The 12030-nt window shown below is 41.0% G+C and overlaps 1 protein-coding gene and 1 long non-coding RNA gene across 5 annotated transcripts in view; both read left to right on the top strand.

The window, feature by feature from the left end:
* LOC308322782 overlaps positions 1 to 12030 on the top strand; it is a 486306-nt gene that overhangs the window by 447978 nt on the left and 26298 nt on the right. The gene's annotated exons all lie outside the window — the stretch shown is intronic.
* The window catches only part of apool (apolipoprotein O-like), a 30711-nt gene continuing 26298 nt past the window's right edge, over positions 7618 to 12030 (top strand). For all 4 annotated transcript variants that reach the window (XM_080774220.1, XM_080774219.1, XM_080774218.1 and 1 more), the window contains exons 1-3: positions 7618 to 7677; positions 10629 to 10727; positions 11551 to 11682. In XM_080774220.1, coding sequence (XP_080630346.1) covers positions 7666 to 7677; positions 10629 to 10727; positions 11551 to 11682 — 243 coding nt within the window. In that variant the 5' untranslated portion in view covers positions 7618 to 7665. The remainder of the gene's footprint in view (positions 7678 to 10628; positions 10728 to 11550; positions 11683 to 12030) is intronic.

Genomic DNA, 12030 nt, shown 5'->3' with positions numbered 1-12030 from the left:
TGCCACAAAAGAATGCACTTTCTATATCTCTATTGTCTCATCTTGGCTGCATCACAGGGTGTCCCACTCATCGGCCTGTATACCGTTAACATATTGCTGTTCAATAATATCAGGTATAGGAGCATTTGCCGTTTTTTATTATTTCCTTTTCGGGGTTTTTTATTGTTTCCTTTCGTTTTCTAAAGAGTTTGTGTACAGTCTACAGATATATTTAAACATAGGAGAAATATATAAATCTATTTACGTTTTTGTGTCATAGATATGATGTTGAAGTAAGATGCATTCTATTGCCAAGGTTTTCTGCAGTATCCCCCTCTTCACTCTGTGGACGCAGAGTGCTCGTTGCCACACCCATGTGCTCGTTATCGCACCCATAAAAAAGTCAAACGAGGAAAAAAAAAACAAGCCAAAATAAACAAAAAACAAGGAGGCGACAGACAAACTTGATAGACAGATTGGACTGGTTCCCCGTTCAGTTCTGAGATGTTCTCCTGATGTTGCATGAGAAGATTATATATATATATATATATATATATATATATATATATATATACGGTATATGCTCCATCGTAATATAGGGTATGCGTGTGACATCATCGTACCCGGAAGTTATGCGGGAACGCCCACTGAGTGGCAAAAAACTACTTTCTGGCCTTGACAGCCCCATTCATCCAAGCAGAACAGTCCTGTCTGATTGCATTAAACAATGTTAAACTCACCAACATTGCAGCTGTACGAAAAGCTTGAATTATCCTCTTTCTATCTGCAAAGTTTTTGTTTCATAGAAATCCACCATAGAAACGTTATGAGCCACTTTCTGTCAAGAAATGCCCTGCATTTGATTATTTCTTTTAAGTGTCAGAGTTTGGAAGTGCTTGTTTTCAATAACACAGCATTTTGCTGCCTCCTGCATTATGTGACATTTAGAAACGGGTGGTATGCAGGACGGTTGAGTGATTTCCAACGAGCGCTTCCAAACTCCAACACTCCATGCTGCTCAATGTTTTGCCACTCAGTCTAGATGTCCTGATGGGAAAATCATGCATGTGCATACTCTCTATTCAAAAAGTTAAACTTTCATATATTCTATATATAAGTATTTAAAAACGTTTTTTGTTTTAATCTTGATGATTATGGTGTACAGCTCATGAAAATCAAATAATCCTATCTCAATGAATTAGAATATTTTACTAGACCACTAAAAAAATTTTTAAAAGAGAAATGTCGACCATCTGAAAAGTATATTAATGTATGCAGTCAATACTTGGTCTGGGCTACTTTTGAACAAATTATTTCATAAGATAACAGCGGTAAATTAATCTAGTCTTATGTCTCACACCTTCCTCTTGACAATACAACCTAGATTCTCTGTGGGCTTCAGGTCAAGCCAGTTGGCTGGTCAGTTAAGCACAGTAATACCATGGTCAGTGCACCAGTAGTTTTGGCTCTGTGGGCAGGTGCCAAATCGAGCTGGAAAGGAAAATTAGCGTCTCCACGAAGCTTGTCAAGCTCAATGTACTCTAAAAAGATGGCTGTGTTGAAACCATTTTCACTGTCAGTGGACCAACACCATGCCGATAACATGGCCTAAATCATCACTGTGTAGTTTTGGCTCTGTGGGCAGGTGCCAAGTGCTGCTTGTCAATGTACGGAGGCACACAGTGCTGTAAAATATCATAATAGACAGTTGTGGTGAGACTCTGGACATGACAAAACATAGTGATGATTTTAGGCCATGCTTATCTGCATGGTCCACTGACAGTGAGAACTTAACAATGGTTTCAACACAGCCATCTTTTTAGATTACACTGTGCTTCAGTATGTTGACATAAGCTTCATGGAGATGCTAATTTTCTTTTCCAGCTCGATTTGGCACCTGCCCACAGAGCCAAAACAACTGGTGTACTGGTATTACTGTGCCTAACTGACCAGCCAACTGGCCTGACCTGAACACCACAGAGAAAGTTTTATTGTCAAGAGGAAGGTGTGAGACATGAGACTGAAACAATACAAATTAATTTACGGTCGTTATCAAAGCAAACCTGCATGGGCTTCCATAACACCTCAACAGTGCCACAGGCAGATCACCTCCATGCCACGCCCCATTGATTAAATAATTTGTTCAAAAGTAACCCAGACCAAGTATTAACTGCATACATAAATATACTTTTCAGATGGTCGACATTTCTCGTTAAAAACATATATAGTGGTCTCGTAAAATATTCTAATTCATTGAGATAGTTTATTTTTTATTTTCATCAAGATTAAAACCAAAAAATGTTTTCCATACTTAAATTTATATGCACAATGAATTGAGAACAATTATATTACAGAAGAAAATGAACTTTTACTAAATATTCTAATTCATTGAGATGGAGCTGCATATATATGCTCGGCGATTAGATTGAACAGGGTAATATTGTGGATCAATTGTGTTCTCTTTTGTTCTCCAATTTTCCTCTCCTCTCCTCTCCTCTCCTCTCCTCTCCTCTCCTGAGTGTGAGATTTCAGACTGTAGCGCATGTTTCATGCAAACGTACTGTTAAAAGACTACTATTTTATGTATTTATTTGTTTCCTATGCTCATGAAACTTCGACGCATTCTCGGTTTTCTCACTAGATTTATTAGCATTTCGAGAAGACACACGCACTGTAGCAGAGAGGCGCTTTATCGGCCCCTCTGTGGTTGATCTCACTCACGCAAGATTCGAACCAGAATTTATTTGGAATTAAATGCTTTGGTTTGGTTAAAACACACGTCTTATACACACAAAGCCGAGGGGCTTCGACTGCCTTCTCTGGACGACGTACCCAATATGAAATAGATACACCTAGATTATATTTCTGGACATTTTGTGCGACGCTGACGCTGGGTGGTTACAATTGTTTAGGTTACAAGAGGTCTTAATTGAGCAGCCTGTAGTGCTTGTGAGAGACGAGATGAATCATTTAATCTGCAGTATCCAGCGTTGGGCCAATGACACAACGGCGCCCCCCAGTGTCTGATACTCCTGCTGCATCCTGCACACACTCACTATCTCACCATGTATTATTTTGGCCATTATTTCACTGTATGTTATTTGAGTGTAGTTCCAGATTAGTTTACATTATTGCGTTGTCCAGACACACACACCACAGATATAGGCCTACCACATTACGCTCGAGAATTACACAAATAAACTATAAACGATGCAAGCACTTTTCCTGTGCCTCCCAATTAAACCCCTCTTTGGCAACCACGGGCTGACTATAACGGCATTCCTCGCTCTCTCTCTCTCTCTCTCTCTCTCACACACACACACACACACACACACACACACACACACACACACACACACACACACACACACACACACACACACACACACACACACACACACACACACACACACACTCACTCACTCACTCACTCACTCTCATATACCGGTAGAAATGTTCTTGTACAATGGAGCATTTCCCCCCCCCCCTTTTTGTCACTCTTACTTTAAAACAATATATATATCCTTACATAATTGAGATATCAGCCTATTCAAGATTGTTCTTGATTTTCTTTTTTATTCCTCTCAAACTACATCATACACAACATCCAAAATGTTATTCTGATTTTGGTGTTCTCACTTGGATTTCAGATCTTTTCATGAATAGGCCGATGTATTGCAATTATGGAAACATCATAAAGATTTTTTTGGAAGAGTGGAAATCTAGCAAAGTAAGAGTGACACAAAAGATGTGAAAAAAGGCTGGTATGGTGGTTTCATTCTGCAGACCTTTGACTATTTCTCATCTCTGTGTCCATGTTCATTCTTTCCCCCAATCGTTGCTCTGCATGAAGAGCACGTGACAACACTGTAGATTTAGGCGGGAGTGAGGCTTATGATTTGTTGGCACAGACTGTGTTTATTATTCCCTCCTTTTGTTACACTTAATTTATACCGTCGTACAACCAGGGTCGCGTGCCCAAAAAACTGCAGTTCTACAAGCTCACGGCGCATCACAATGTGACACTCGTAGGTCTGCTATTTTTTGGAACCGGACACTGTCATAACACGAAGTATAAATCAGGCCATACTTTGACTTTTTCTTCTACTTTTACTTTGTGTGTGTGTGTGTGTGTGTGTGTGTGTGTGTGTGTGTGTGTGTGTGTGTGTGTGTGTGTGTGTGTGTGTGTGTGTGTGTGTGCGCGCGTGCGTGTGTGTTTGTGTGTGTAGACACACTGCAGAAACGGGCCGAAAAGGGAGATACCACTGTGTGTTCTTTCAGGGGTGTGTTACACCTCACGGTACATTGCACAGGTGTGTAAGATGTAAGTTGCACTGCGACATTAAAAAGAAAAAAGGAACATATTGCTCTTTTTCAAGGATACTATTAGCTTACTGTTATTCTGTACATTAAAACTGACTAAAGATGATATTAAAAACATGAAGAGAAAATGACATTTATTCTTCCTAAAGTAGCCTTTTTTTGGTTTCATATATATGAATATAAATATATATATATTACAAAAAAAATTAAAACAAAATACAGATTGTAAAACTTAAGTTGTTAAACTTTGAACTTCAATAAACTAAATCCTCTGCATTATGAGCGATGTGGTGTTTGTATTCTGCTTCTGTTTTCGTTTTGTTGAAAGGATTCTTGCTTCAATGCACCTGTCGTCCGGGACACATCAGAGCCATCAGAGCATGATCAGCGAGAGAGAGAGAGAGAGAGAGAGAGACAAAGAGGGAGGGGTAGAGAGGAGGGAGAGTTTAATCTCAAGGTACAGAAATCCGAGCACACTGATCGACGCGTCGCTGACAGAGACGCTCTTCACTTCGTCTTTTTCAACGTCATGTGTGTTCTCGACAGGGGCGCTGACTTTTTTATCACTGCCATTGGTGCTCAACCAACCAACCCAACCAACCAATCACTCACGAGTCCCCAGCCAAACCGCTTTAATGTGAATGGACGTCATGGGTGCTTTGAAATTCAAGGGTGCCTGAGCATGCACTATTAAGTTAGCGCCCCTGGTTCTCGAGGTTTTCTTCTGAAGATGAGATGATGAGATGAGATGAGAAATACTTTATTAATCCCTGAGGGGAAATTGAAGCGTTACAACAGCATAATGTGACACATAAAAAACTGAAATCACTCCCGTATGAAGTGAGTGGTGCAACTCCGTGTGGGGGTTCCCTGAGGGGGGGGGGGGGGGGGTTCCAGACCCACAGAAACGCACCCAGGCGGCCGGTTCTGAACTGTCTCCCCGTGTCCGAAACGGTTGAGAAATGACAGAGTTACTGTGTGCCGGTCCCTCTACTGTACCGTCTACTGTCTGTACTGTACTTGCACACCCGAAATCATCATATATACAGTTAATGTGTGTGTGTGTGTGTGTGTGTGTGTGTGTGTGTGTGTGTGTGTGTGTTGCGCACAGGTGGTGAAAAACAACCATGCTGTTTTCATGCTCATACCCAGCCAGCCAGCCATGCAGGCAGGCAGGCTGGCAGGCACCCAGCCAGCCAGGCAGGCAGGCACCCACACACATAAGTCCGTAAGGGAGTGGCTTGCACCACTAAAAAATACTGGCCATTTGGGGGGATGCAGTTCTTATGCATTCGCATTGTATAGTCTGATGGCAGTTGGCATGAAAGAGAGTCTATCGTTCCGTGTGCATCGATCGATCTCGGGGGGAGTGTGAGCCCCTCACCCTATCTTGCAGCACACCATAGAAGGGGTGGGAGGGATTAGCCAGCATGGAGTTCAGTTTGTCCCCGATCCTCCTCTCCGTTAGTGACCGCAGGCTCTCCATTCGGAGGTCTACAACAGAGCCTATATGGCCTTCTTTATGAAGACCAGCATACCACTGCATAAAGCAGAACGCTGGCCACAACAGACTGGTAAAACATCACCAGTAGTTGTATAGCTACACCCTTTTTGTATACAGCCTCTGTATTATCTCTCCAGTCCAGGTCTTTGTACCGGTGTACACCAAGGGACTTATAGGAGTCCACAGTCTCTACCTCCTCCCCCTGGATGGTGATGGGTGCTGGGGTCCTCCTCTTGCTCCGCCTGGCGTCGAACACCAGCTCTTTGGTTTTCTTGATGTTCAAGCCCAGTGAAGTGTGTAATACATGATTCTCCTTTAGTGTGGTATATAGACGTGCTGCGGCGCGACAGCTTGGCTGACAACACTGCAGAGCTCAAGAACCTGATGTTGGATAGGAATTTGTGGAGGGCAGCGATCCAGGAATCCCGAGTTGGTGTTGGCTAGACTTCACTCTCGCAGCAGTTCAGTTCAGTTCAGTTCAGTTAGCGTGGTATAGTGTCATGCTATAGTGTGATGGACTGGTGTCATATATCTATGCACCAGAAGTAGCGATCTACAAGCTCACAGCTTATCATGATCTTGCAGATCGTGCTATTTGTGGCACACGACTCCGTCATACCACAAAGTATAATTCGGGCTTATAGTGCTTCAATATAATGTAACTTTCATGACATAGCCATGTCGTATTCGAACCCAGGTCCTCTGAGAAAGGATGGACTGCTGAGGTAATACGCGGGAAACCCCTTTGGACAGAGGATGAATTGCGTTTTGAGCTTCATGCAGTACCACTTGTCAATCGGTAGTGGTCCTATACCAGAACACATGCAGGATAATAATATCTGAATAGATGAGCAGGCAGGGCCATCTACAAGCACACTTCAGTTGCATATTAACCCATAAGACCAGGCTAGGGAGTCGGGACCAGGGACCCCCCCAGAAGAGATGTCACTTCGTGCCGCGCTCCGGACGTGTACACCTGATATATATATATATTTTTTACATATTTGAAAAATCTTGAAGGTGTGAGAACTGCTGATTTGGAAGGCATTTATAGTGGGTTATTTAAGGCCTATGGGTATGCGAGTGACATCATCATACCTGAAAGTTATGCAGGAACACCTACTGAGTGGCAAGAAAATACTTTCTGGCCTTAACAGCCCATACATCCACACAGAAAGGTCCTATCTGATTCTATTAAACAATGTTAAATGACAATGTCAAACTCACTTTGCCACTCACTTTGCCACTCGATTTGCCACTCTATTTGCCATTGACTTTATGCGTGCGCATACCCTCTATTGATACTTTACTTAAGTAAAAAATGAATTAGTACTTTTCCCACCACTGTCTGCTGCATGCATTCAGAAAAGAACATTCATAAATGACACCTGCAATCAAAGTCAACCTTTTAGCCTATAATTGCTTGGATTCATGATGCTATGGATGTTTTTAATTCTCCATAAATAAGTATTTGTTACTATACAATATATTTTGAGTTATAAAGAGAAAATCAACCAGGTGCTTATTGTGAGTCAAAACAAATTGGCTTTTTAAACTTTTTGTAATAAAGTGCCTTGATTTTTTCCACCCTCTCCTCAATCTCCTCCTTTTTGAGTGCTCAGATCGCTGACATTACCGGTATATTGTAGGCCTACGTGATATCAATTTATTTCAAATCTGTATTGGAATACATTCCTATGGCAATACACAAACTCAGCCACTAGGTGACAGTAACCCACCCCCATAGAGTTATTGTATAATAACTCTATGCCCACCCCCCCCTACCCATTTACATCGATGACGTCAGAAAGCCGCGACGCAAGAAAGAAGAAAGAAGAGGAGGAGGAGGAAGGGCTGTCATGGCGGCCAAGGTGAATGTTTTGACATCTTATTCATCTAAAAGTTTGCTTGTGTTCCGTATAAAACGAAATAGGAGTCGTGTTTAAAGCCTAAAGTGGCTTTAGAGCTTATATTGTGAATGTTATGGTACTCAGTGGGTGCTGTGTATTAGTCGGACTGACCGGTGTGTTTGTGTGTGTGTGTGTGTGGTGTAGGATGGGCTGTGACGTTAAAACTAAATACACGTGTTTGTTTGTTCTTCTTGCAGTTTAAGTAACGTGCACCAACACGCATCGTCTTGCTGGACGTTTTCAACCGCCTTCACACGGTTATTTCGTCGTTTGTTTTCCCGTTAGAACACATTGTCCCAAAACGGCAACAGAAACCTAAATGACTCTGTTTAGTTCCAGGCAAACAAGTTTATTTATAATGTACCCCTCCCAACTGCACACACTTTCCCCTTTTTTCTCTTAAATAGTTTTTCTTATGTTGTGACACTTGCTTTGGCAATTTAGACACGCGTGTTTTCTTATGCCGTACAGTACAGCTCCTTTGAATATTCTGAAATAAGTTCTAATGATGGATACTGGATAGGAGTTAGGGACAGGGCTGTGCCAGCTGTCAACATAATATTATAGGTCAGAATTCAGATTCAGATTTTGGGGGGTGTGGTCGGGGTAGCCACGCACCCTTCAAGCCACACCCCCATCACCCTCATCCAACATATACAAATTTGCAAAAACATTGCAAAATAATTTATAAACATTACAACAATTTGTTACCAGAGAGGCTAACATAAACTTTAGTAGTGCAGTCACAGATTTGATCAATTAACTATAATACAGTGCAAGTAATAATAATAATAATACATTTTATTTATAAGGCGCCTTTCAGGGCACTCAAGGTCGCCGTACAGGTCAAAAACAGTACAAAAACACAGTGAAAGGCACAGCTTTAATAAGTGCATTCACCATCTATTTCAAAGAAGTCTGATTTAATTATTTTTTGTTTGTTTGATTGTTAAATTACATTTTTGTTTGTGTTCCTCCTTAGGAATTGGTTTTAAGTTTATCCTTATAACTTAGCGTGCGTTCGGAAATGTGCCCTGGACGCACTGGTGTGCTCTCTTGTCGTTCGTAACGTACAGTATTGAAGTTCTTGTCAATCAAATTCATTTGTGTATTTATTTGTTATATCCGCCGTGTGCAATTTGTTTACAAAGCCCAATGTTTACTTTCTGTTCCGAGTTTAACGACAAAACCACAATTAATTCAATCATTAATCGTAATTTTGGTGTGACTCACTCAACTCAAAATGTATTTATATAGAGCACATTTTAACCCATTCTGACCGGGCACCCATTTTGGTGTTGGCATCATGTCGTGCTTTAGCTATTGAAAAACAGCAGATCTACAAGCTCATAGCGCGCCACAGAGTGGCGCGCTATGAGCTTGTAGGTCTGCTATTTTTGAAGAATCGAAGAACGACTGACATTTTTCTAGAATCTGATCTCAGGTCAGAATGGGTTAATCAGACCAGTGTGTGTCGTAGTGGAAACCTCGTATGAATCTGATCTCAGGTCAGAATGGGTTAAAATGACTGAAGCCATTGATTGAAGTATTTATTAACAGTTTGGAGAATTACAGTACATTTCAAGCACAAATACAAAAACTGTTAACTGTGGATGACAGACACCGTAAAGCATTTCACTTGTTTACAATAGGGTCCACCCTTTTCAATTAATCAGAACATGTAGAGACGCCAACCAATAGCACAGTAAAATATACGACAAATACAACTTATATATGCACAGGAGTAAAAGGTGGAATCTATGGTCTTGGGTGCCAGATTTAGCTGTGCTCAAAAGCTAGCGAAAATAAATACTGTACGTCTTCAATAATGATTTAACATTTTCTATGGACTGGAAGCTCTAATGTTAAGTAGCAGGATATTCCAGAGCCTCTGGAAAGGCGCAGCGAAGACTTGGATCACCTTGTTTTCAAGTCAAGGACCCCAAAATTAATATTTGACAGTGGACCCCCATATGAAAATATTTTATGCCAAAAGTCTGTGAGGAAAGGGAGCCCATTTCTAGCTTTAAAAGCAAACATTAAAAGCTTGCCTTAAAGCGGACCAGAAGCCAATGAAGCGAGGCCAGAACAGGAGTAATGTGATCACATGCAGCTGGAAGAAACTAGATCTTACCACAATTGTCAATTACAATTTCACTATGACAGTGTGGGTGAAGTGCTCCTTTCACTTTAGGATGGAATGCAGTGCAAATCAAGAAGAAAACAAAATCTGCACACCATTTTCTCTAACGCCATTAACCCTAACCCAAATATTTATTTTACTGAAGTGGTAACGTTTCAGGCCGCAGCCCTGGATTTTTTTTATTTGATCCAGCACCCAGCCTACATGGGTACATCTTTTTGGCTGTTTGTTCAGCCTCCTCTACCAATGGAATGCAGTGCAACACATAACTTGGCTCAGGTTTTTTTGTTCAGTGACAGTGGCTATTATTATTATATTTTTTCTTTTGTCCCACGATTTTGTAACCCATTTTTCACCCCTGTGTCAATTATCTAATGTGATCCTGGGCTCTACACAACCTCCGCTAACCTGGGGAGAGCAACGGACTCATGCTTCCTTCATGCATGAGTGTCCAAGTCAGTTACACCTGACGGGGGGGAGGTTTCCCTGGTTGGACGTAGCGCGTGGAAGGAACACGTTATTCCAACCAGTTCCTTTCCCCTCCCAGAGATTAAAATAGGGTGCATTTTGCATCCCAAAACCCAGTTTATAGTTAAGGGATGCAATACAACAATGACCTCTGCATCCACGGGATGCACTACTGTACTGTTATTTATTCTAGTTTATTTTGCTAGCTTAGTAGCTTTAGTTATAATTCTTATATTACTTCAAATAATAATAAGAAGTTTATGCGTTTTCTAATTATTATTCTGTACCATCCATGATGCAGGTGGTGATGGTGGCCGTCCCGACGGTTTTGGGCATCGCCTCCATCCGCGTCTACAGAGTCAGCGCGCCTCCAACGGAGGGACTGATCCCCCAAGACACGGTTAGACCTTTCACAGTTATCACAAAATTTGCTGAATTATTTGACATAATCGCAATTATTTGCCATGATCGTCAGATTATCGTTTCCATTCATTTCGATGTCTTTAAAGACTTTTCATAATATAATTTACAAAAAAACCCCTCAAAAATAGCTGAAATCACAGATCTACAAGCTCACAACACACCGTTGTTAGCTTGTTGATCTGTCATTTCAGCTATTTTTTGAGATTTTCTTTTAGGCTATTTCAGCTATTTTCAAAAATGTTCGTAAAAGTAGTTACATTATTTATTTTGATTGGTACCGGACATTGTCAGTCATTTCTTTGTACATTAAGTTATTTGTTATTATCTGCCCTGTGCATTGTTTATGTATTGTATATTTCCCATGTATTCTGTGCTCATAAGTCACTATGGATAAGAGTACCAGAAAACCATGCCCACTGCTATGCCCTATACTAGGGCTTTACCCATTTAGGCCTGACGTCGACATTTTAAAATGCCTTTTTTTCTGAAAAACCTCATGTTTCTATATCAGTGGTTCTCAATATTTCATGTCAAGGACCCCAAGAATGATATGTAATATGCCGCCGACCCCCATCTAAAAACTGAAACATATTCAAAGATTTGAGGCACATTTTCACGATTTTTCAAAAATAGCAGACCTACAAGCTCGTAGCGCGCCACTCGGTGGCGCGCTATGAGCTTGTAGATCTGCTATTTTTCAATAGCTAAAGTATAACATAGGCCTAATGCTTAAAACACCAAAAGGGGTTCCCGCGCAAAATGGGTCAAAATGGCTGACCACTTCTGTGTTTTCTCCACAGTTGTCCATCTACAATGCACTGCCACAGTCCACTGGTCAGTTTCAGTTTGTTGCAGAGAAGCCCGGAGCTCTTCAGAATGGCTTCGGTTACACGAGGGAGACCGTAGTAGTCCCCTGTGTCCAGGCTGTTACGGTAATGATCTGTTTCTGTAGTGGTTGTAAAAGAATACAACTTGGCGTCACTTTATTTTCAAGTTTAGAGGTGTAAAAGGATATTTTTTTTTGTAGAAGAAATTATTCGTAGTGCAAGCTACCCATTAATTACAGTTACACATTTTATATAGGAATAAAGAAATATTAAATATCAAAACAAATGTCAAATACCCATAAGTGCACTAAAGACAAACCTTGTCTGTGTCTTGTACAAATAAAATAACAGCAACAGATATCAGATATTCATCAGATTTATGGCAAATACATAAAGAGATGGTACCAATATATTGGGATCATGAACAGCAAGCGTTATGCTGTGTGTGATGAA

The sequence above is a fragment of the Protomyctophum bolini genome (genome assembly GCF_963924005.1).
Source record: "Protomyctophum bolini genome assembly, chromosome: 10".
Taxonomy (NCBI): domain Eukaryota; kingdom Metazoa; phylum Chordata; class Actinopteri; order Myctophiformes; family Myctophidae; genus Protomyctophum; species Protomyctophum bolini.
The sequence above is the reverse complement of the archived record's forward strand: the minus strand, read 5'-3'. Positions and strand labels throughout refer to the sequence as shown.